Source organism: Heptranchias perlo, chromosome 18 (genome assembly GCF_035084215.1).
Source record: "Heptranchias perlo isolate sHepPer1 chromosome 18, sHepPer1.hap1, whole genome shotgun sequence".
NCBI lineage: Eukaryota > Metazoa > Chordata > Chondrichthyes > Hexanchiformes > Hexanchidae > Heptranchias > Heptranchias perlo.
Window position 1 is genome coordinate 38450601 of NC_090342.1, and position 21964 is coordinate 38472564.

Sequence of the window (21964 nt, forward strand, 5' to 3'; positions counted from 1 at the left end):
AGAGGCTGCTCAGAAATTACAGAAGGAGTCGGACAAAATATATAAGTTGGCAGAGCATGGCAGATGAGTGTAAATTATTATTATTTTTTTTTATTCGTTCACGGGATGTGGGTGTCGCTGGCGAGGCCAGCATTTATTGCCCATCCCTAATTGCCCTCGAGAAGGTGGTGGTGAGCCGCTTTCTTGAACCGCTGCAGTCCGTGTGGTGACGGTTCTCCCACAGTGCTGTTAGGAAGGGAGTTCCAGGATTTTGACCCAGCGACAATGAAGGAACGGCGATATATTTCCAAGTCGGGATGGTTTGTGACTTGGAGGGGAACGTGCAGGTGGTGTTGTTCCCATGCGCCTGCTGCTCTTGTCCTTCTAGGTGGTAGAGGTCGCGGGTTTGGGAGGTGCTGTCGAAGAAGCCTTGGCGAGTTGCTGCAGTGCATCCTGTGGATGGTGCACACTGCAGCCACAGTGCGCCGGTGGTGAAGGGAGTGAATGTTTAGGGTGGTGAATGGGGTGCCAATCAAGCGGGCTGCTTTATCTTGGATGGTGTCGAGCTTCTTGAGTGTTGTTGGAGCTGCACTCATCCAGGCAAGTGGAGAGTATTCCATCACACTCCTGACTTGTGCCTTGTAGATGGTGGAAAGGCTTTGGGGAGTCAGGAGGTGAGTCACTCGCCGCAGAACACACAGCCTCTGACCTGCTCGTAGCCACAGTATTTATATGGCTGGTCCAGTTAAGTTTCTGGTCAATGGTGACCCCCAGGATGTTGATGGTGGGGGATTCGGCGATGGTAATGCCGTTGAATGTCAAGGGGAGGTGGTTAGACTCTCTCTTGTTGGAGATGGTCATTGCCTGGCACTTATCTGGCATGAATGTTACTTGCCACTTATGAGCCCAAGCCTGGATGTTGTCCAGGTCTTGCTGCATGTGGGCTCGGACTGCTTCATTATCTGAGGGGTTGCGAATGGAACTGAACACTGTGCAGTCATCAGCGAACAATATTGCACAAATGGAAGACAAATAGGTGTCAGAATTACTCCATGAATGGAGGATGAAGTTGAAAAAAGGCTTAGGAGTCTTAGTTGACTCTTTCCTTAAAATATCCAGTTTAGAACAGCAATCAACAAAGCCAATAGAATGTTGAACTATCTAGCCAAAACGATAGAATACTAGTCAGAGAAAGTCATGATCAAATTGTACAGTGCTTTAGTCAGGTCACACATTGAGTACTGCATCCAGTGCTAGTTGCTAAGAGACAAGGGAGTCATTCAAATGCTGGAGGCATTGCAGGGAAGAGCCAAGAGGTTGATCTCTAGAGTCAAGGGTCTGAGTTATGAGGAAAAACTTGTTCTTTATTTAGCTTGGAAAGGAGGCATCTGAGAGATAGTCACATGGAGATGTAGAAAAATGTTAAGGGAATTGAAAAAGTAAATCCAGAATATGACTTTAAATTACATTGTGAGAGAAGGACAAGGAGGCACAGCTCCAAACTAGAAAAAAGATACATTTAGGGCTATATCAGGAAATTCACAGAGTGATCAACACATGTAACAGACTTTTGGATAGACGAAAACACTGGAATCATTTAAGAAACAATTGGATACTGCAAAGGGGAGACTTTAGGGGCCTTCTGGATGAATGAATTAAAATGGACCAAATGGTCTTCCTTATCTGTAATTATCTTGTAATCTTGAGAACACATAGGTGTTCATCTCTTTTGATGATTTTTTACATATCAAAAATTGACCTAGCCACTTGTTCTTGGCATTTAAAAAGCTGAAAATATGCATTTTCAAATTAGGTTTTAGGGAATCATTTTTTAAATAGTTGCTCCCTCTTCCAAAATGGATTGTGGACTAGAAAGTAGAGTAATTTGGGTGAACACACTATTAAACTTTTTTTAAAAAAGAAAAAAGACTGGAATTGGAAGAATTTACCCAAGTTATAAAACAAGTAAATTAAAGATGAGAATACAGGAGGGAAAAAGAAATGAAGAATTCTCTGGACTCAGCAAAGGTCCCGGCAGATTGGAAAACTGCTAATGTAACACCCTTATTTAAAAAGGGTAGTAGGCAGAAGGCTGGAAATTATAGACCAGTTAGCCTAACATCTATGGTGGGTAAAATTTTGGAGTCTATTATTAAGGAGACAGTAGCAGAACATTTGGATAAACATAATTTAATAGGACAAAGTCAGCAAGGCTTTACGAAGGGGAAGTCATGTCTGACAAATTTGCTTTAGTTCTTTGAGGACATAACGTACAGGGTGGATAAAGGTGAACCAGTGGACGCAGTGTATTTAGACTTCCAGAAGGCATTTGACAAGGTGCCACATAAAAGATTATTGCTCAAGATAAAGAATCATTGGATTGGGGGTAATATTCTGGCATGGATGGAGGATTGGTTATCCAACAGGAAGCAGAGAGTTGGGATAAATGGTTCATTCTCGGACTGGCAACCAGTAGCCAGTGGTGTTCCGCAGGGGTCGGTGCTGGGTCCCCAACTCTTTACAATCTATATTAACGATTTGGAGGAAGGGACCGAGTGTAACATATCAAAGTTTGCAGATGATACAAAGATGGGAGGGAAAGTGGAGAATGAGGAGGACATAAAAAACCTACAGGGGGATATAGACAGGTTGGGTGAGTGGGCGGAGATTTGGCAGATGCAATACAATATTGGAAAATGTGAGATGATGCACTTTGGCAGGAAAAATCAGAGAGCAAGTTATTATCTTAATGGCGTGAAACTGGAAAGTACTGCAGTACAAAGGGATCTGGGGGTCCTAGTGCAAGAAAATCAAAAAGTTAGTATGCAGGTGCAGCAGGTGATCAAGAAGGCCAACGGAATGTTGGCTTTTATTGCTCGGGGGATATAATATAAAAACAGGGAGGTATTGCTGCAGTTATATAAGGTATTGGTGAGACCGCACCTGGAATACTGCATCCAGTTTTGGTCTCCATACTTAAGAAAAGACATACTTGCTCTCGAGGCAGTACAAAGAAGGTTCACTCGGTTAATCCCGGGGATGAGGGGGCGGACATATGAGGAGAGGTTGAGTAGATTGGGACTCTACTCATTGGAGTTCAGAAGAATGAGAGGCGATCTTATTGAAACATATAAGATTGTGAAGGGGCTTGATCGGGTGGATGCGGTAAGGATGTTCCCAAGGATGGGTGAAACTAGAACTAGGGGGCATAATCTTAGAATAAGGGGCTGCTCTTTCAAAACTGAGATGAGGAGAAACTTCTTCACTCAGAGGATGGTGGGTCTGTGGAATTTTCTGCCCCAGGAAGCTGTGGAAGCTACATTGTTAAATAAATTTAAAACAGAAATAGACAGTTTCCTAGAAGTAAAGGGAATTAGGGGTTACGGGGAGCGGGCAGGAAATTAGACATGAATTTAGATTGAGGTTAGGATCAGATCAGCCATGATCTTATTGAATGGCGGAGCAGGCTCGAGGGGCCGATTGGCCTACTCCTGCTCCTATTTCTTATGTTCTTATGCTCTTATTTTATTTGTATTTAAATTTATGTACTAAGTGTTTGTTTTGTGGCTTAGTGTTGATATTATAGTATAATGCCTACTGACATTTGCATAGCTTATTACTGTAATGTTAGTGTTTGTCTTGGCATCAAGTGTCAGGGAGCTGGTCAAGCCAAATTATGTTAACATTGATGGTGTTCTTTAAAATCAAGCATATAATAAATACATTGTAACCAAAAGTCCGTTTTTGAAAAAAACATTACTAATTGATTAAAATATCTAAATTGTATTGCAGTGGAGGGAGGATAACGAGACTCTGTGTGCTTTACAGCAGATTAATCTTCATACAAAGAAATACATTTGTGAACAAAAGTCACTATAGCCTATTGTTTCCTTAATAACAAATGAAACAAATTTAAATTGTACTGGCCCCAAAAACCATGTAGGTCCTTTCATCAGGCGAGCAATTGAAAATTAATAATTTTTGCTGGTAGCTGATCACTAAAGAACAATCGATAACAGCACGGACTGGAAATTACCTCAGAGTTGTTCCCGCTCCGCCGCAGCAACTTTGACGAAAGTGCGGCGGAAACGAGGTTTCTACTGCAATTCTGGCGTAGTTACAGCTTGGAATTCAGGATCAGGGCGTAATCCAACTGTGTGTTTATGGAGTCACAGATTTGGAAACACATAAAAAAAAACAGCATTATCATGGTAACTACATTTTTGATATACTTTTCATAACTGTGATTCTAATATCCGAATCATGTTACAATGGAGTTAGTGGGCTACGTGTGAGCATGCATGTTGTCTGGTCCTGGGTAGTATATCAGGAATCCTAGATTAATGCGAAGTCCATTCAAAGCAAATCTTGATGGTGAGATGTGATCTTGAATCCTCAGACAGGCGTTTGCTGACTGTTATTGGACCGTGTGTATAATGTGTTCCTCATTTTGTTTTAGTTTCAAAACCAGCTTTTAATGCACCGCTGTAATGGATCGTGTAAACTGCATTGTTAAACTTACACATAAATGTTACTATGATGTTCCATATGTTGAGAAAGAATGCAATGACTGTCTTTGTTTTGTATGTATAAATGGAATCAATGTATTCCCTATGTGTGCAAGTTTGGCATCAAGGTTTTTTATGTGGTTCTGTACCTTGGATATTGAATCTGTTGTCTTGTTCAAGTATTATTTGAAGTTCTTTTACCAAAGCCTTTGGAATAATGGATTGTAGGTCACTAGTGAACATGTCGATCGACAGTTGGTTTTGCCTTGTATCCTGAGAGGCTGTTTCTGGGAATAGTGGCAGCGCAATGAACATATTTGTACACCGGTTTCAGTGTATGGTTTTGGCTCACAAAAACTGTTGCCTAGTGTTAATGGTGGTTGTTTCTGGCAGTGATAGATGAACATTTGTGTTTGTTTGACTGTGTATAATAGTGTTTAGGATGAAAACTGTAGTCTGTTTGTTTGCAGTACACAAATGAAAGAATGTGTGACCAATGGTGGTATCCAGAAAATTGACTGCTATTGTGAATTTTTCCATTTTCAGATTGATTGTGGGATGGGTAATTTTTTTATACAAAGAGGGCAGTTAATTTTCTCCTTCAGATTCTGTTGCATGTGGGAGGTGGGCATTGCTGTTCAGCTAACAGAAAAAGCTACTTCCAGTTTTGTCATGGAGAGATTGGCATATTACATGCCCATTCTGGTATCCACAGCTATGCCCATTGTCAGTAAGTATGTTATAACATCTAAGGGAAATTATAATGCTGTAGAAAACACATGCAAGCTTCCAGTAGGGCAGTTCATGCAAAATGTGATTAATATATCGTGACCTCCCTTGATGGTTTATTGGGAAAATGCACTGCCAAGGCATTACTGAGTTATACGGATCAGGAAGGTCCTAAGTTCAGTTAGTCTGTGCTGAGTTAGCTGACCTCAGTTCAGGTAGCAATAGGGATGCTACAGTTAGCCACAGTACCCCAGGATAAGGAGAGGAAACAACAACCAGTGTTCCTGATCCTGATTGTTATCCCATGGCTAAGTGCTAGAAAGTGCGTATCGGGAAGGATAGAATCAAGCTCAATTATGACAGCCCTCTATCTGGTCAAATAACCGGCCAACACTCAGACCTTGATTTTCCTTAAAAGAGGCCCATTTTTGAACAGAGTACAAGCAGTACGGCAAGTAAAATGGGGTGTGTGGCCCTCTGCTGAAACTCTGCGCCTAAAATAGCCACTTGGTTTCCTTCCCATGACTCCACTGTGGCCTTGATGCGCGACTTGCTGCATTTAAATGGAACAGGGGCGTGGCCAAATGCTGTCTGGGATTTTCCTGCATTTCTGCCCACTTTGTCCCTGAAAATACCACCATTGTAAAGGTGGCAGTGCTGAGCCTGTATAGTGGCCTACAGGTGGGAAGAGATTGGGAAGGTGAATGGTCACACAGGAGTGCGATTTTACTGCGCTGTTTTGAATAGTCACATCAGACAGCAGCTCATCTCTGTATTAAGAAAGTCACTGATGCTCTATTCAGGCAGACCTCACAGTTGATTATCTTCTCAATTGAACCTGCAAAACAAAGATAGTGAACACTTGAATTCTGTAGCGTATCGGGGATTCTTCAGATGCAAGGAACAATTGATGAAAGACATGTGATCTTGAAAGCCCCATATGACAACCCCTCAATTTCATTAATAAGAGAGGGTCTCATTCTATCAATATCCAGCTGGGGTGTGATGTCAATGCTAATGCCCACTACCCAGAAAGCTATTATGACACTTTAACCATGCGACAATCCACACCACTACTGATGAATTAAAACCATGGTTGGTTGGTAATCAGGGCTATCCGTGCATTTATAGTTAATGACTGCAGTACGGCATCAGCAGAAAGAGGGGAGAACAAATATAATGAAGCTGATGGGACTGCAAAAAGTGTGATAGAGCAGACCACTGGCATTTCAAAGAGTAAGATGCTTTTAGATGCTTGGACAAATGTGGTGGAGCCCTGCAAGACTGTCCAGAATTATAGTAGCTTTCTATATGATGCATAATGTTGCTATGTAGAATCGTTTACTCCTTCCTGAAGCTGAAGAGAATGACGATGAAGAAGAGGGAGGGCCACCTCACAGGAGGAGGTTGCACAGAAGGTAGAGGAAATGGAGTAAGAGATCCATTCATATTTATCCTGAGGCAGCATCATAATGATGATTGCATTCAATAACAAAAACAGTTGAGAAGAGCAATAAAACCCCTTCCCTCAGGCTGTTCTCCCCAACAATCTAGCTGCTTCATTGAGACTTGCATTCACAAAGGCATCTGTACTCTATCTCAACAGTAAACATCTCACATTCTCACATTTCATCAACTCCATCCACTTGGTTGCATACATTCAGAAAAAAGAACTCTGAAGTCTTTGTGATCAATCAATTTTTACATTCCTATATAATATTTTCCATTTGATCACAATGATTAACTACCACTGTGTCTATCCATTGTGCCAGCTAACTTACTTACTCTTACTCCTAATCTACTTCTATGAGGTACTGTCTGAACGATACAAGGTTGAGAGGTGGATGGCTGTGAAAGTTCCTCTAGAGCCTTTGAGAACGCAGATTACACTTGTCTCAGTGAAGTTGCTGTCTCTCAAGGTCTTGCTTGCAGCATCCTTTCTTTTCCTGTATCAAGGGATGCCTGGCCCAGGTTTGAAGCTCCCTCATGTGTTGGCATTGGAGGGGCCTAAAGGAAATAGGCTCATTATCACTCTAATGAGCGACAGAGACATCTGATACCTCTCCTTGCAGCCCACTGGCACTGGGCACAGGTTCAGAGGTGCTACTAGTAGGCGTGGGAAAAGACTGAATAGTCCCAATTAAGTCTTGGAAACCCTGTGAAAGTGTTTGGAGTCTCAAGACATCTATTGAAGTATCACTCTGGAAACCACCAATGTCCTTAGTACATCTGATGCCTTATTGCTGCATGTATCTCTTGGACTACATGCTCTCCAGAGTGTTCTACATGGCATGACACATTTCCTGCACTGTTGTAGATGTGTGTAGTGGAATCCTCTCACTTATCCATCATCTCAGCAAAATGTGTGGAAGACATCTCCAGTGCCTGCACATTAGATTGATGCTTCCTATTCATTGTATTTTTGAAGACTGGTTTCCTGAGATCTAAGTCTCTAGGCTTCTCACAATATCCTATGTGGAAGAATAACTCGCTCCCCCTCTTGCACTTCTAGGTCCTCATGATCATTAGCATTCAGTGCTTTACCCTACGAAAACCCTTCTGACATACTAACTACTTCCTCCTGTGTGAATATTTCTGAAGTCATTGATGCCATTGAAGTCAATGGAAATGAAAATCGGGAGAGATGTAAAAAGGGAACTACGAGCCAGTTAGCCTGACATCAATCGTCAGGAAAATGCTGGAATCCATTATTAAGGAAGTGGTAACAGGGCACTTAGAAGATCATAATATGTTTCGGCAAAGTCAACATGGTTTTATGAAAGGGAAATCGTGTTTGACAAATTTATTAGAGTTTTTTGAGGATGTAACTAGCAGGGTAGATAAAGGGGAACCAATGGATGTGGTATATTTGGATTTACAAAAGACATTCAATAAGGTGCTACATTAAAGGTTGTTGCACAAGATTAGGGCTCATGGGATTGGGGGGTAATATATTAGCATAGATTGAGGATTGGTTAACGGACAGAAAACAGAGAGTAGAGATAAACGGGTCATTTTCAGGTTGGCAGGCTGTAACTAGTGGGGTGCCTCAGGGATTGGTGCTTGGGCCTCAGCTATTTACAATCTATATTAAAGACTTAGATGAAAGGACCAAGTGTAATGTATCCAAGTTTGCTGACGATACAAAGCTAGCTGGGAAAGTAAGCTGTGATGAGGACACAAAGAGTCTGCAAAGGGATATAGACAGGTTAAATGAGTGGGCAAGAAGGTGGCAGATGGAGTATAATGTGGGGAAATGTGAGGTTATTCACTTTGGTAGGAAGAATAGAAAAACAGAATATTTTTTGAACAGTGAGAAACTAATAAATGTTGGTGTTCAGAGAGATTTGGGTGTCCTCATACAAGCAACACAAAAAGTTAGCTAGCAATTAAGAAGGCAAATGGCATGTTGGCCTTTATTGCAAGGGGGCTGGAGTACAAGAGTAAGGAAGTCTTACTACAATTGTACAGGGTTTTGGTGAGACCTCACCTGGAGTCCTGTGTACAGTTTTGGTCTCCTTATCTAAGGAGGGTTATACTTGCCTTAGAGGCAGTGCAACGAAGGTTCACTAGATTGATTCCTGGGATGAGAGGGTTGTCCTATGATGAGAGATTGAGTAAAATGGACTTTCTGGAGTTTAGCAGAATGAAAGATGATCTCATTGAAACATACAAGATTGTGAGGGGGCTTGACAGGGTAGATAGGCTGAGAGATTATTTCCCCTGGCTGAAGAATCTAGAACTAGGGGGCATAGTGTCAGGATAAGGGGTCGGCCATTTAAGACTGAGATGAGGAGAAATTTCTTCACTCAGCGGGTTGTGAATCTTTGGAATTCTCTACCCCAGAGGGCTGTAGATGCTGAGTCATTGAGTATATTCAAGGCTGAGATCGATAGATTTTTGGACTCCGGGGGAATCGAGGGATATGGGGATCGGGTGGGATAGTGAAGGTGAGGTTGAAGATCAGCCATGATCTTATTGAATGGTGGAGCCGGCCCGAAGGACCGTATAGCCTACTCCTGCTTCTATTTCTTATGTTCTTATGGGCTGTTGATTCACTATCACCCATTTTATGCTATCGTACAAGTTAAGAACTACCCCAGTGTTTTTGAATTCCTAATATAATTTATGAATAAATCTAAGCAACAATTACAGCCTACCCAACATCACTTGCAATGAACCTGCTTCTTTAGAAAAAACTTGTCCACGTTTAAAAAAAATCTTTTAATGTGCATTTTGGTCAGTAGTTACCTATCTCATTTAACTGTTTCTCTTTCTTTACAGGATAAGAATAGATAGGACAGAGACTGTTCGATGCATAAAGTCTTGCCGCCCAAATGATGCAGTCTGCATACTAGACACTGTTAATACAGTTTCCTACACTGTAATTTCTCTGCCGACCTACAGGGAGTTCAATGGACCCATAGGTGAGAGCAACAATGGGAATAAAGTTAACTTTGAATAGGACAAGCCCTGTCAGTAAGGCATCTAAAGCACAAGGACTTTGAGATAAGCTTATTTACTGGAAATAAACTATAGAAAATTGTTTAACTACCCAAGATGCAAAGTGAATCTCAACCCTACCATAGAAATGGTAACTCAAGCTAGTGACAGATGTTTCCCCAGTGGGAAGGAAGAAGAACTGGAGAGGCAGTCATCCTCGGGTCTTTCTCATGCACCTACCGATGACTGGTTTCAGAACAGCATTGGCGGGGTTGTCGTGACGCAGTGGCGTAGTGCGCTGGAGGAGCACGTTGCAACCTGGGAGTGGCCTTGCACAGGTCTCTGCTGCTACTTTCCCTCCACAGCAAGTTCAAATCCCTGCCCTGTCCTAAGAAGGAGTAATTTAACAGGACAGGAGGAAAACAAAAGGATAAGTCACCCTGGGTTTACTCTTGTGTGTACCTGCTCATAGTCCTGGGAGAAGGGAAAAATTGAGCAAATTACAAAAATGTGGGAAGAGGAAAAAAGAAATTCAGGATTTTTAGCAGCGATCATTTCTCAAGTGTTAGATTTGCCAGCCTGAGGTTTTACCTGAGACATGGGGGGGTTGGGGGTGGCAATTTTTGTCTCGCTACCACCCTGATTTCGAGTGGTAGTGAGACAGAAAAGGAATAAAAATCTTTTGGACCTGTAGGCGGTATTTAAAAGGCCCACACACTTTCAAGGTAAGTACATTAGGCCTTTTAAAAGATCTTGTTTCTTTTGTTAGCAGCAGATGTGTGCCAGATGTAGTTATTTATTTATCTATTTTGCCCCAACTTTCCTTCACTGCTACCAGCAATCCTTTGAGGTGACATGTTCAGAGGAAAAGGGGATCAGCAGAAGGATGCAGGTTGAGTTGCTCTGAGCTCTTCTGTTTGCACCCACACCCAAACTCCAACATCTGCAGAGTGAGGTAACAAACCTCACATTGACAGACATTGTTGGTGGAGGCTCCTCTCCCATTGATGCCTGTGTCACAGATCTACTGATGGCATCACAATGAGATGTGATCGCCTGTCTAACCATTATGCTGGAAGGTTCTTCAGAAGCCTCCCAATCACAGCATGTCATGCTTTTCATGGTACTGCATGAAAGATGGCCTGCCACAGGGTGATCAGAAGCCAGAGCGGCCTGTTTGGCTACACCTGCCCTGATGACACTAACCATTTCTGTAGGCCCTGGAAACCCTACTTGGGAATTACTGTGGTAACCTGCCCTCTCAGAGTCTGGAGCAGGAGAGGGGAAGATACTAAGCTCTGCCATCTGCTGCTAGAATACCAGCGGCTACCATGCAGCATAGGACTTGCAAATGTGCTGGTTCAGTAATGGTCAGTTGTGGTCTGAAACTTGACTGCATATCTGTGGGACTCCTGTTCACAAAGAGGCCTGCACGCGATGGGAAGAAGCAAGGTGGTGATGCAGTCCTCCTTTAAAGATAACTTTTAAAATGGTTACTCCAACTTCTCCCCTCCTCTGCTGAAGGCGGTCACTCGTGGTACGGTGCTGTGGGCAATAGCAGCTCTTGGTATCTCACACAGCTCTTCCGTTGTGAGCCTACACTGTGTCAGCAGGCTATTTGAACATGGGTGACATCATAGCTGAGCCTGTCCTTACGCGATGTCCATACACATGCATTTTCCAGCAACAGTTACCACATAGTGATCAGGAGCCAGAATCCTGTCCCTCTTACTCATAGCAAAAGGACACTGCGTCCAATTATAGCACCTCCACCATTATCCTGGCTGGATTGGTGATCTCACCACAGACTGGGCATTGAATCCGTGCCTTTTCTGATATGTATGGCTCAGTATCACACACAGGCTGTGCATTTACTCAGATCCAATGATGAAAAATTTAAAGCACTTTCAAACACTTAAATTGAACTGTGTGTGTGGGAAGCAAAGAAGGGAAGGGATTCTTAACTGGGAGCACGTTACAATGGAGCTCCTATAGGTAGTGCATGCAGTGGTGTGGGCTTATGCTAAGGATTTCTGAATGGTGAGTTGTCTGTCCTGTATTGTAGGAAGGTACCAAGGGCTTGGAGATGGAGGTAAAGTCAGAGGGAGGGTCATCCTGCACAGCTGTCCTACTTTCCTGTCCCTCCCAGTGAGCAGCATAGGTGAACAAGTCAGCTGCCACATCCTGTTGACTGTGATATCTGGGGAAGACCCAGAATGGTCTTTGGAGAAAAAAAGGGACAGTTAAACAAGGCATTAAACAGGCTCGATCCCCTGATCTTTCCAACCCAGAAATTTCTATCACTGTAAAGCACTTGGCTCAGATTGCTCACAATATAAATAAATGAGTTGGTAATGCAGTATGTTAGAACTAATCCGATATTGTGGTTATTCATTCTGTCTACATTTTCAGGCTATGCCTGTTTCTATTTCACTCTTTTTATGTAGATGTGGTGGCATGACAACAGGGTGCAGGCAGAGAAAATGGTGTTGTGTCACATCAAACTGGCCCAGATGTTTTCTGTGCCCCCTGCAAACATCAGGGTAATTGATACTGATGCTTTCTTTTTGCAGAGATCATATTTCTCCGAGCATCATCTCCAGTTTTTCCCAGTGTCCAGTCAGAGATTGTGTTCCGCATCAGTGAAGGAAACATACGCAACTCCTTCGACATTATTAAACGATATGAAAATGCCATTACAGTCGGTAAGCAGTATCTTTACGTTTGTATTGTCATCAACCTGAGGAATGTCGCAACCAGAGACATGAGGGAATTTTAACCCACCCTGCCCGGTGAGAATGCTGTGCAAAGACTTACTGCTCTGTTCCTGCTCGATTCCCTCCCGCCACCAACTTGATTGGGTCTTTTCTTTAGGCGTCTGGTGGGAGCCTTATTAATATATGCTAAACGGGATCCAATGGCATCTATTGGATCCCGATGGTATTTTAACAGTCTACTGAGCCGGGCACCCACGGGAGGTACACCACTCAGTAAAACCCGGTGGAGAAGAAGAGGAGAAAAGAAATTTCCTTCTTGGAGTAGCAGGAGTCTTCTTACAGGCCACAGAAAATCTGGGCTTCTGCTGCCCCTGGGCTGCTCCGCTCATCCTGTGAACGGCTCCGATTTCCCCCCTCGTGACTTAGGTCGGTGCTGACAGTCGGCCCCCAGGCCCCGCGATTTTGACCTGCCAGAGGTGGCCAGCTGCCTCTGTGTCGAGCAGGCAGCTGGCCATTGGGAGGTAAATGAGATGTGGCTGTTAAAATCGGACATGACCTCCCATAGATACTCCTGTGTGGGAAGGCCATCAGCTTCCTCCTGGGAATTAAAATCTATCCTAAAGTACTTTATGCAGCAATAAAGTGTCACTCACTTGCATTGGCAATTCATGTCAGCTCATGAACATTTATTAGTTTGTTCATTGTTCAATAAATATTAGGCTACAGATCCACCATATTTAGATTATTGATCAGAGATTATTTATGTTGGAAACAATCATTTTTTTTAAAGTGCAGATTTGAATATTTACCCAATTATTCATTATTAAATACAATGTGTGTGTTGTAAATAGAACCACGTGAGTATTGTAAGCTGGTGGAGTGTATTATAAATTAGAAGATTGTCTGTATTGTAAATAGAACATCATTACCTGGAATTTCTGCGGTGGTTCTTCTGTTCTCCCATGTTAACTTCTGTGGAAGGTAGGTGAATCCCCCGAAAGAAATGGCTAAACACGGCCCTTTATGTTGTTTCTCCAAGGGTTCTGCCAACGTTACGGTGGGCGATCAGGAGAACCCCATGGAAATTTTTATCACGTGCATTGTAAGTGGGTAGTGGGCACTTTAAATAGAGTGACAATGGTGCTAAATAGAATGTCATATTGTAAGCAGAATATTGTATCTGATGTAAATAGAACATCTCAGAGTGCATCGAACAGAATGGATCATGGACCGAGTGGGAATCTGTGGTAAAGTAGTGGGTGAATTGAACTTTAAAACTTTAAAAGAAACTTCAAGTTAGTTAATGGTTAACAGAAACTGCAAGTCAGTGACAGTTAACAGTCAATCAACTGTAAGTGATTGCCTGAGTAGAGGGTAATTACTGTGAGCTGGAAGCTGATTGAGCAGTTGTAACTAGTGTTCTCAAAAGGTGTGTAAATTAGAAGGTTATCAACTGAAGCACAGAGTGGATTGTGAACTGAGTAGGAGCTTGAGAATTTGGTGCTAATTTTTTTTTAAAAAGCAACAAAAAAATTAAGAACAGACTAAAATGTAATTATCTATAAATAAATATGGACTGAGATATGGCAGAGCAGGTTGTGTGTCTGGACTGCAGTATGTGGGAGTTTGTGGACATCGAGAATATCCCGAGCGAACACATCTGCAGTAGATGTCTCCGCCTCGATTCTCTCCAGCTCAGTTATTGAGCTGGAGTGCGAGTTAGACACACTCCAACACATAAGGGAGGGGGAGGAGTATCTGGACAGTTTGCTCCAGACCTTGGTCACACCTCGTAGGGAGGTACAGGATCAGAACAGGGTAAGAACAGTGTACTGAGTAAGGGGAACCCAGGTGGGATAGAGAATGAGGATCTGCAGAAACTGATCCTATCCAACAGGTATGATGTACTTGCTACCTGTGAAGATAAGGATAAAGACTGTTGGAAGGACAGCCAGAATGCTGACCATGGCACCTTGGAGCAGGAGGCTGTCCAAAGGGAGGAGGAAGAGGAGAAGCGTGATGTGGTAGTTGTAGGTGATTCAATAATTGGGGGGGAGGGTGGGAAGAGAGCACCCTTTGTAAGCAGGATTGAGAGTCCCACATGGTATGTGCCTACCTGGTGCCAGGGTGAAGGACATCTTGAACCGACTTGAAAGGATGAGGGAGGGGGAGGATCCAAAGGCTGTGGTCCATGTTGGGACCAACGACATAGGAAAGAGTAGGCAAAAGGTCCTGTTCCGAGGGAACCAGGAGCTAAATTTTAAAAAACAGGACCTTTAATGGTTATAATCGGACTGCAGCGGTTCAAGAAGGCGGCTCACCACCACCTTCTCAAGGGCAATTAGGGATGGGCAATAAATGCTGGCCTCACCAGCGATGCCCACATCCCGAGAACGAATAAAAAAAAAATCTCTGGATTATTACCCGAGTCATGTAAAAATTAGCATAGGGACAAGCAGATTAGGGAGGTGAAGGAGTGCTGTGGGAAAGAGGGGTTTCATTTCATGGGTCACTGGCACCAGTACTGGGATAGGAAGGAACTGTACCATTTGGACAGGCTCCACCTGAACCGGATTGGGACCAGTTTCCTAGCGAAAAGGATAAATAGGGTTGTCACAAGGACTTTATACTAGTAAATTTGGGGGAGGGCCCAGGTGGAAAAGGTAGTAGAAATAATAATTCTAAAACAAATGAAAAGGAAGAGAGTGGAGTAATAGAAATATCTGAAGTAATTAAATCAGGAGAGAGAAATAAGAAATGTATGAGATAAACGTTAGAGCAGAAGGAGAGTTTAGGGCGTGTGACCCAAATAAGCGTTCTTTATACAAATGCACGGAGTGTAAGGAACAAATTGAATGACTTGCAGGTGCAAATTCAACTTAGAGGATACGACATGGTAGCCATTACTGAGACATGGCTGCAAGAAGGTCAGGACTGGGAACTGAATATACCAGGTTAAAAGGTCTGTAGGAAGGATAGGGAAACTGACGGAGGGGGAGGAGCAGCCTTAGTGATTAAGGATGAAATTACTTCAATGATAAGAGAGGATATAACGAGAGGTAAGCAGACAATGGAGACTTTGTAGGTAGAATTAAGAAATAGAAAAGGATTTAAGACTGTAGTGGGAGTTGTGTATAGACCCCCTGATAGCAGCTGTGAAATGGCAGAATGTATTAATGCAGAGATTAGATAAGCATGTAGCAAAGGCAGTGTGGTTTAAATGGGAGATTTTAACTTTCATATAGATTGGGATAAGCAGATGAGCTCATGTCAGAAAGGTAGCAAATTTCTTGAGTGTGTTTAGGACACCTTTCTGCAACAATATGTCCTAGAACCAACAAGGGGGCAGGCCATATTAGATTTAATAATGAGTAATGAGCCAGATTTAGTTAACAGTCTAACGGTGCGTGAACATTTATCTAATAGCAATCATAATATGATCGAGTTCAACATTGTGTTTGAAAGGGAGAAACCCGTATCAGTTACTAAGATTCCAAATTTAGGAAAGGCCGACTTCAATGGGATGAGACACACTGTCTACAGTAAACAGGGCAAATATGTTAATGGGTAAAATGACAGAAGATCAGTGGGAGGTGTTCAAAAAAGGAATTTAACATGATACAGAAGCAGTTTCTACCCCTAAGGGGCACGAGCTCCTTGCCAAAAAAAACACGATGGACGACAAAAGAGGTAAGGGACAGCATAAAACTAAAAGAAAAAGAGAAAAAAATGCAAAAAATAGTACAGATCCTGGTAAATGGGAGAAATACAAAGAACAGCAAAGGGTGAGAAAGGATGAGATAGCAAGAGCTACAAAATGGGAGTCAGAAAAGAAACTTGCAAGGGATATCAAAATCAACACACAATTTTTTACAATTTTATATTAAGAAAAATAAGGTGGTCAAGAGCAATGTGGGCCCCTTAAAAACTGATAATGGTGATATTGTAAATGAAAATATGGAAATGGCGGACATGTTAACTAGTTACTTCGTGTTGGTATTTACAGTATAGCAAGAGGATAGCATGCCACGAACCCCAAGGAAACTAATTTTGAATCAGGGACGGGGACTCACCATAATTAACTCAAGCAAATTAAGAATAATGAAGAAAATAATGGCACTAAAGAGTGACAAATCCCCAGGGCCAGATGGTTTCCATCCCAGGGTTTTAAAGGAAGTAGGTGAGAACATTGCAGATGCCCAAACTATAATCTTCCAAAGTTCTCACGATTCAGGAACCGCTCCTTTTAGATTGGAAAATTGCACATCACTCCGCTAGTTAAGAAAAGTGAGAGCGGGAAACCAGGGAATTATAGACCAGTTAGCCTGTTCCCAACTCGTTGTTGGGAAATTACTAGAGTCAATAATTAAGGAGAGTAACTGAACACCTTGAAAATTTTTAGCTGATCAGGAAGAGCCAGCATGGATTTGTAAAGGGTAGGTCATGCATGATGAACCTGATTGAATATTTTGAAGAGGTGACTAAAGTAGTGGACAGGGGAATGTCTATGGATGTTGTTTATAGAAGGCATTCAGTAAAGTCCTTCATAAGAGACTGTTAGCTAAATTTGAAGCTCATGAAATTGAGGGAAAATTAGTGAATGGTTAGGAAATTGGTTGAGCGGCAGGAGACAGAGAGTAGGGATAATGGGCAGGTACTCAAATTGGCAGGATGTGACTAGTGGTGTCCCACAGGGATCTGTGTTGGGGCCTCAACTATTCATTGTGTTTCTTAATGACTTAGATGATGGGATAGAGAGCCACATATCCAAATTTGCCAATGACACAAAGATAGTCAGCATTGTAAGCAGTGTAGATGGAAGCATAAAATTAGAGATATTGGTGGCATGAGCGGACACGTGGCAGATGAAATTTAATGCAGAAAAATGCGAAGTGATGCATTTCGGTAGGAAGAACGAGGAGAGGCAATATAAACTAGAGGGCACAATTCTAAAAAGGGTACAGGGATGGAGAGATCTGGGGGTATATGTGCACAAATCGTTGACAGTGGCAGGGCAGGTTGAGAAAGCAGTTACAAAAGCATACGGGACCCTGGGCTTTATAAATAGAGGCATAAAGTACAAAAGTAAGGAAGTCATGATGAACCTTTATAAAACACTGGTTCGGCCACAACTGGAGTATTGTGTCCAGTTCTGGGCATCGCACTTTAGGAAAGATGTGAAGGCCCCAGAGAGGGTGCAGAAGAGATTTACTAGAATGATTCCAGGGTTGAGGGACTTTAGTTACGCAGATAGACTGGAGAAGCTGGAGTTGTTCTCCTTGGAACAGAGAAGTTGCGAGGAGATTTGATAGAGGTATTCAAAATCATGAAGGGTCTAGATAGGGAGAAACTGTTCCCATTGGCAGAAGGGTCAAGAAGCAGAGGGCATAGACTTAAGGTGATTGGCAAAAGAACCAAAGGTCACATGAGGAAAAACCTTTTTACACAGCGAGTGGTTAGGATCTGGAATGCACCAAGGTGGTGGTGAAGGCAGATTCAATCATGGCCTTCAAAAGGGACCTGGATAAGTACTTGAAAGTAAAAAGTTTGCAGGGCTATGGGGATAGGCCAGGGGAGTGGGACAAGCTGGATTGCTCTTGCATAGAGCTGATGTGGACTCGGTGGGCCGAATGGCCTCCTTCTGTGCTGTAACCTTTCTATGATTCTATGATTAATATATTAAGTGAATGGGCAAAACTGTGGCAAATTGATTCCAATGTAGGCAAGTGTGAGGTCATTCATTTTGGACCTAAAAAGGATAGATCAGAGTACTTTCTAAAACGTGAAAAGTTCGAAACAGTGGAGGTCCAAAGAGACTTAGCGGTCCATGTACATAGATTGTTAAAATGTCATGGACAGGTACAGAAAATAATTAAAAAAGCTAATGGAATGCTGGCCTTTATATTTAGAGGACTAGAATACAAGGGGGTAGAAGTTATGCTACAGCGATACCTCACCTGGTTAGACCTCACCTGGAGTACTGTATTCAATTCTGGGCACCGCACCTTAGGAGGGATATATTGGCCTTGGAGGGAGTGCAGCGTAGATTTACTAGAATGATACCTGGACTCCAAGGGTTAAATTACGAAGCGAGATTACACCCACTAGGGTTGTATTCACTGGAATTTAGAAGATTAAGGGGTGATTTGATCGAAGTTTCCAAGACATTAAGGGGAACTGATAGGGTAGATAGAGAGAAATCGTTTCCACTGGTAGGGTCGTATCGGACCAGGGAACATAGCCTAAAAATTAGAGCCAGGACTTTCAGGGGTGAAGTTAGGAAACACTGCTACATGGAACTTTCCCGCAAACGGCAGCTGATGCTAGCTCAATTGTTAATTTTAAATCTGAGATTGATAGATTTTTGTTAACCAAAGATATTAGGGGATATGGGACTAAGGCAGGTATATGGAGTTAGGTCACAGATCAGCCATGATCTTACTGAATGGTGGAACAGGCTAGAGGGGCTAAATGGTCTAATCCTATTCCTATTCCTATTTTCCTATGTTCCTGCGCTGTAAATAGAATGCTGTGTAATGTAAATAGAACACAGGCATTGTAAATAATGTCTTGTGTGATCTGAGTAGAAAGTTGTTATTGAAAGCAAATGATTGCATACATTGTTGCGGAATGGAGTGAATTTCTGTGGGGCTCATTGTTCAGTGCAGCTATGCAAATAAAGGGATTAGGATGGGATGATATTGTAGGATTTCTCCACTCACATGTTCAGAATATGAAAGGTCAAGGATCGAGTGAGACACTGTAGTTATTTTCTAACTGTAAAGAATTTTATTTGACGTACAGACATGATAGTTTTTACCAGAAAGAAAGTAGTAGCCTCTCATTCAACCTTTCTAGCGAGCTCAGTTCAAGACCGAAGATTGATCAAGCCCTTTGTCTTGGGAGAATAAGATGGTTCCTCTTCTACCCCATCTTGTTCCAATGTCGTTTGTGGTTCTCCTGAAAATTCTTGTAGAATGAGCCGATTTATATGTTTTCCTTCAAGTCTGCTGCTGAATATAATACCATATTTGGGTTGTTTTCAGTTCTAACACTAAAGAATTTCTCATCAGTTCCTCTGACCTTGTTTCTTATCTCTCCAACTATCAGCATTGTTTCTTATCAGTTCCTCAGGCCTGGTTTGCAAGTCCTTGTCTTGTAGCTTAACAAGGCTCCATTCAGTCTTGCCGACACATACTTTTCTCTCGCCAAACATCCTGGACACGAAGCAAAGACAATCATGCAGTCTGATTTTGTGTTCTTTTACCAAGTAATCCAGGGTTACAAAGCCATTCTTTTAGTCGTCCTTATGAACAGGTATTAAAAGTTCATATTGAAAAGTCCAACATCCTTCAGTTCCCCCTCAAGCGAATGTGAGAATTCGAACACTAACTTTCAAATCTGATCAAAGCCCCGAACTGAATTGCGCTCGCTAAAAGTACATTAATTCATCAAAGACATCAAATGTTGTTGTTTCGAGACGGTCAGGTCACTGACAGTTCGACAAGGTTTTTAAAATGATACAAATGAGAATAACAAGTGTTACAATCATAACAATCTGAATAATAACATAGGCACGATTCTCACCCAAGGGTATTGTCCCACATTATAGGCAACTTCCCACCTGTCATGATTCCCCAGGGTGATATCCCCTTTCAGTGTCAGCATTACATTGTTGCATATGCACTTTATGTTCTTATGGAAAAACTATTCCTCTCTGGTATGGATCACAGCGTCAGAGACAAAGGAGAGATGGGATGGCCAAATTTTACAACTGTCTTTAAAGCCTCAGCTTGAAGGGTTATATTTACTTGCATTTCCGTGCTGTGGGCCTTGTGAGCCTTTTGTACCACAGGAGCAGCCAACCACCAATTACAATACTGGCCCTCAGATTGCATCTAGGAGAAGCATTGGAATAGGCGAAAGAAGGGCAGGTTTAGATATCCAGAGGAAACACAATGCGAGGAAAGAGTAGAATGGCTTTTGTTCACTTTTCAATTGCTTGTCATAAAGGACAATGCACAGTTACTTCCTGCTCAGCTATTCATGGAAATTATACTTATACAGGAAAGACCGCACTTAATGTCGTGCTCACTTATTCATTCATATTTGCATGGTCACGTGGGACCAAGTGGACTGATGTCATGTGATGATCTAATATGGCTGCAGGACTGAAGGTTTTGTAAGGATAAGGAGTTATGACAACGGTGACAAAGGGAGATTGTTAAACAGATGAGAGCACTCCATTGGTAAATTGAGTTCTAATGCCCCTTGCAGATGTCACGGAGGAAGCTTCTGAGTAACAGTTCTCTTGATGCTCTAGTCCATGATCTTCCGTCTCCAAAGCAGCTAGGGTCGCCTCCTCAGAAAACTCGATATCCAGGCCTTTATGGATGGCAAAGTTTTGCAGGCTGCTGCAAGCTATAGCTACGTGGGATACACACTCTAAGCATTTTGCAGATCTCCTTCTGCTCCATCAAGACAACAAAAGTGTCCATTTAGGACCCCTATGGTTCTCTGTATGACAAAATTTGGCCAAGGCATGTGCCTCATTGTGGTGGTACTCAGCTGCTGTTTGAGAATCATCATCCATGGCAGCAAGGAGTATGACCTGTTACCCACAAGCCATCCATTCACTTGACAATCTTCCTGGAAGAGCGCAGGGAATTCCTGAGGATGAATGTATCATGGCAACTCCCAGCAAATTTTGCCTTCACGTGAATGATTCTTTGCATCTCGTCACACATGTTCGGGATATTCAATGACCAGTAACCCTTCCCATGTTTTCTGAAGTGTCCTGTTCTTATGCAAAGCTCTTCACTGAGATCTTAACCTCTTTTCTCATTCTCCCTTCCTCTGTTTTCTAAATAGTATGTCATGTACATCGTAAATAGAATGTGCTGTGTATTGGAAAAAGAACATTGTGTGTCTTGTAAATGGAATGCTGCCTGTATTGCAAGTAGAATGTAGTGTGTTTTTTTTTATTCGTTCATGGGATGTGGGCGTCGCTGGCGAGGCCGGCATTTATTGCCCATCCCTAATTGCCCTTGAGAATGTGGTGGTGAGCCGCCTTCTTGAACCGCTGCAGTCCGTGTGGTGACGGTTCTCCCACAGTGGTGTTAGGTAGGGAGTTCCAGGATTTTGATCCAGCGACTATGAAGGAACGGCGATATATTTCCAAGTCGGGATGGTGTGTGACTTGGAGGGGAACGTGCAGGTGGTGTTGTTCCCATGTGCCTGCTGCTCTTGTCCTTCTAGGTGGTAGAGGTCGCGGGTTTGGGAGGTGCTGTCGAAGAAGCCTTGGCGAGTTGCTGCAGTGCATCCTGTGGATGGTACACACTGCAGCCGCTGTGTGCCGGTGGTGAAGGGAGTGAATGTTTAGGGTGGTGGATGGGGTGCCAATCAAGCGGGCTGCTTTATCTTGGATGGTGTCGAGCTTCTTGAGTGTTGTTGGAGCTGCACTCATCCAAGCAAGTGGAGAGTATTCCATCACACTCCTGACTTGTGCCTTGTAGATGGTGGAAAGGCTTTGGGGAGTCAGGAGGTGAGTCACTCGCCGCAGAATACCCAGCCTCTGACCTGCTCTCG

General features: G+C 42.7%; 1 protein-coding gene across 1 annotated transcript in view; it reads left to right on the top strand.

Moving 5' to 3' along the window:
* The window catches only part of fbln1 (fibulin 1), a 149470-nt gene that overhangs the window by 94691 nt on the left and 32815 nt on the right, over positions 1 to 21964 (top strand). Inside the window, exons 15-16 of the mRNA XM_067999735.1 lie at positions 9501 to 9643; positions 12233 to 12364. Coding sequence (XP_067855836.1) covers positions 9501 to 9643; positions 12233 to 12364 — 275 coding nt within the window. The remainder of the gene's footprint in view (positions 1 to 9500; positions 9644 to 12232; positions 12365 to 21964) is intronic.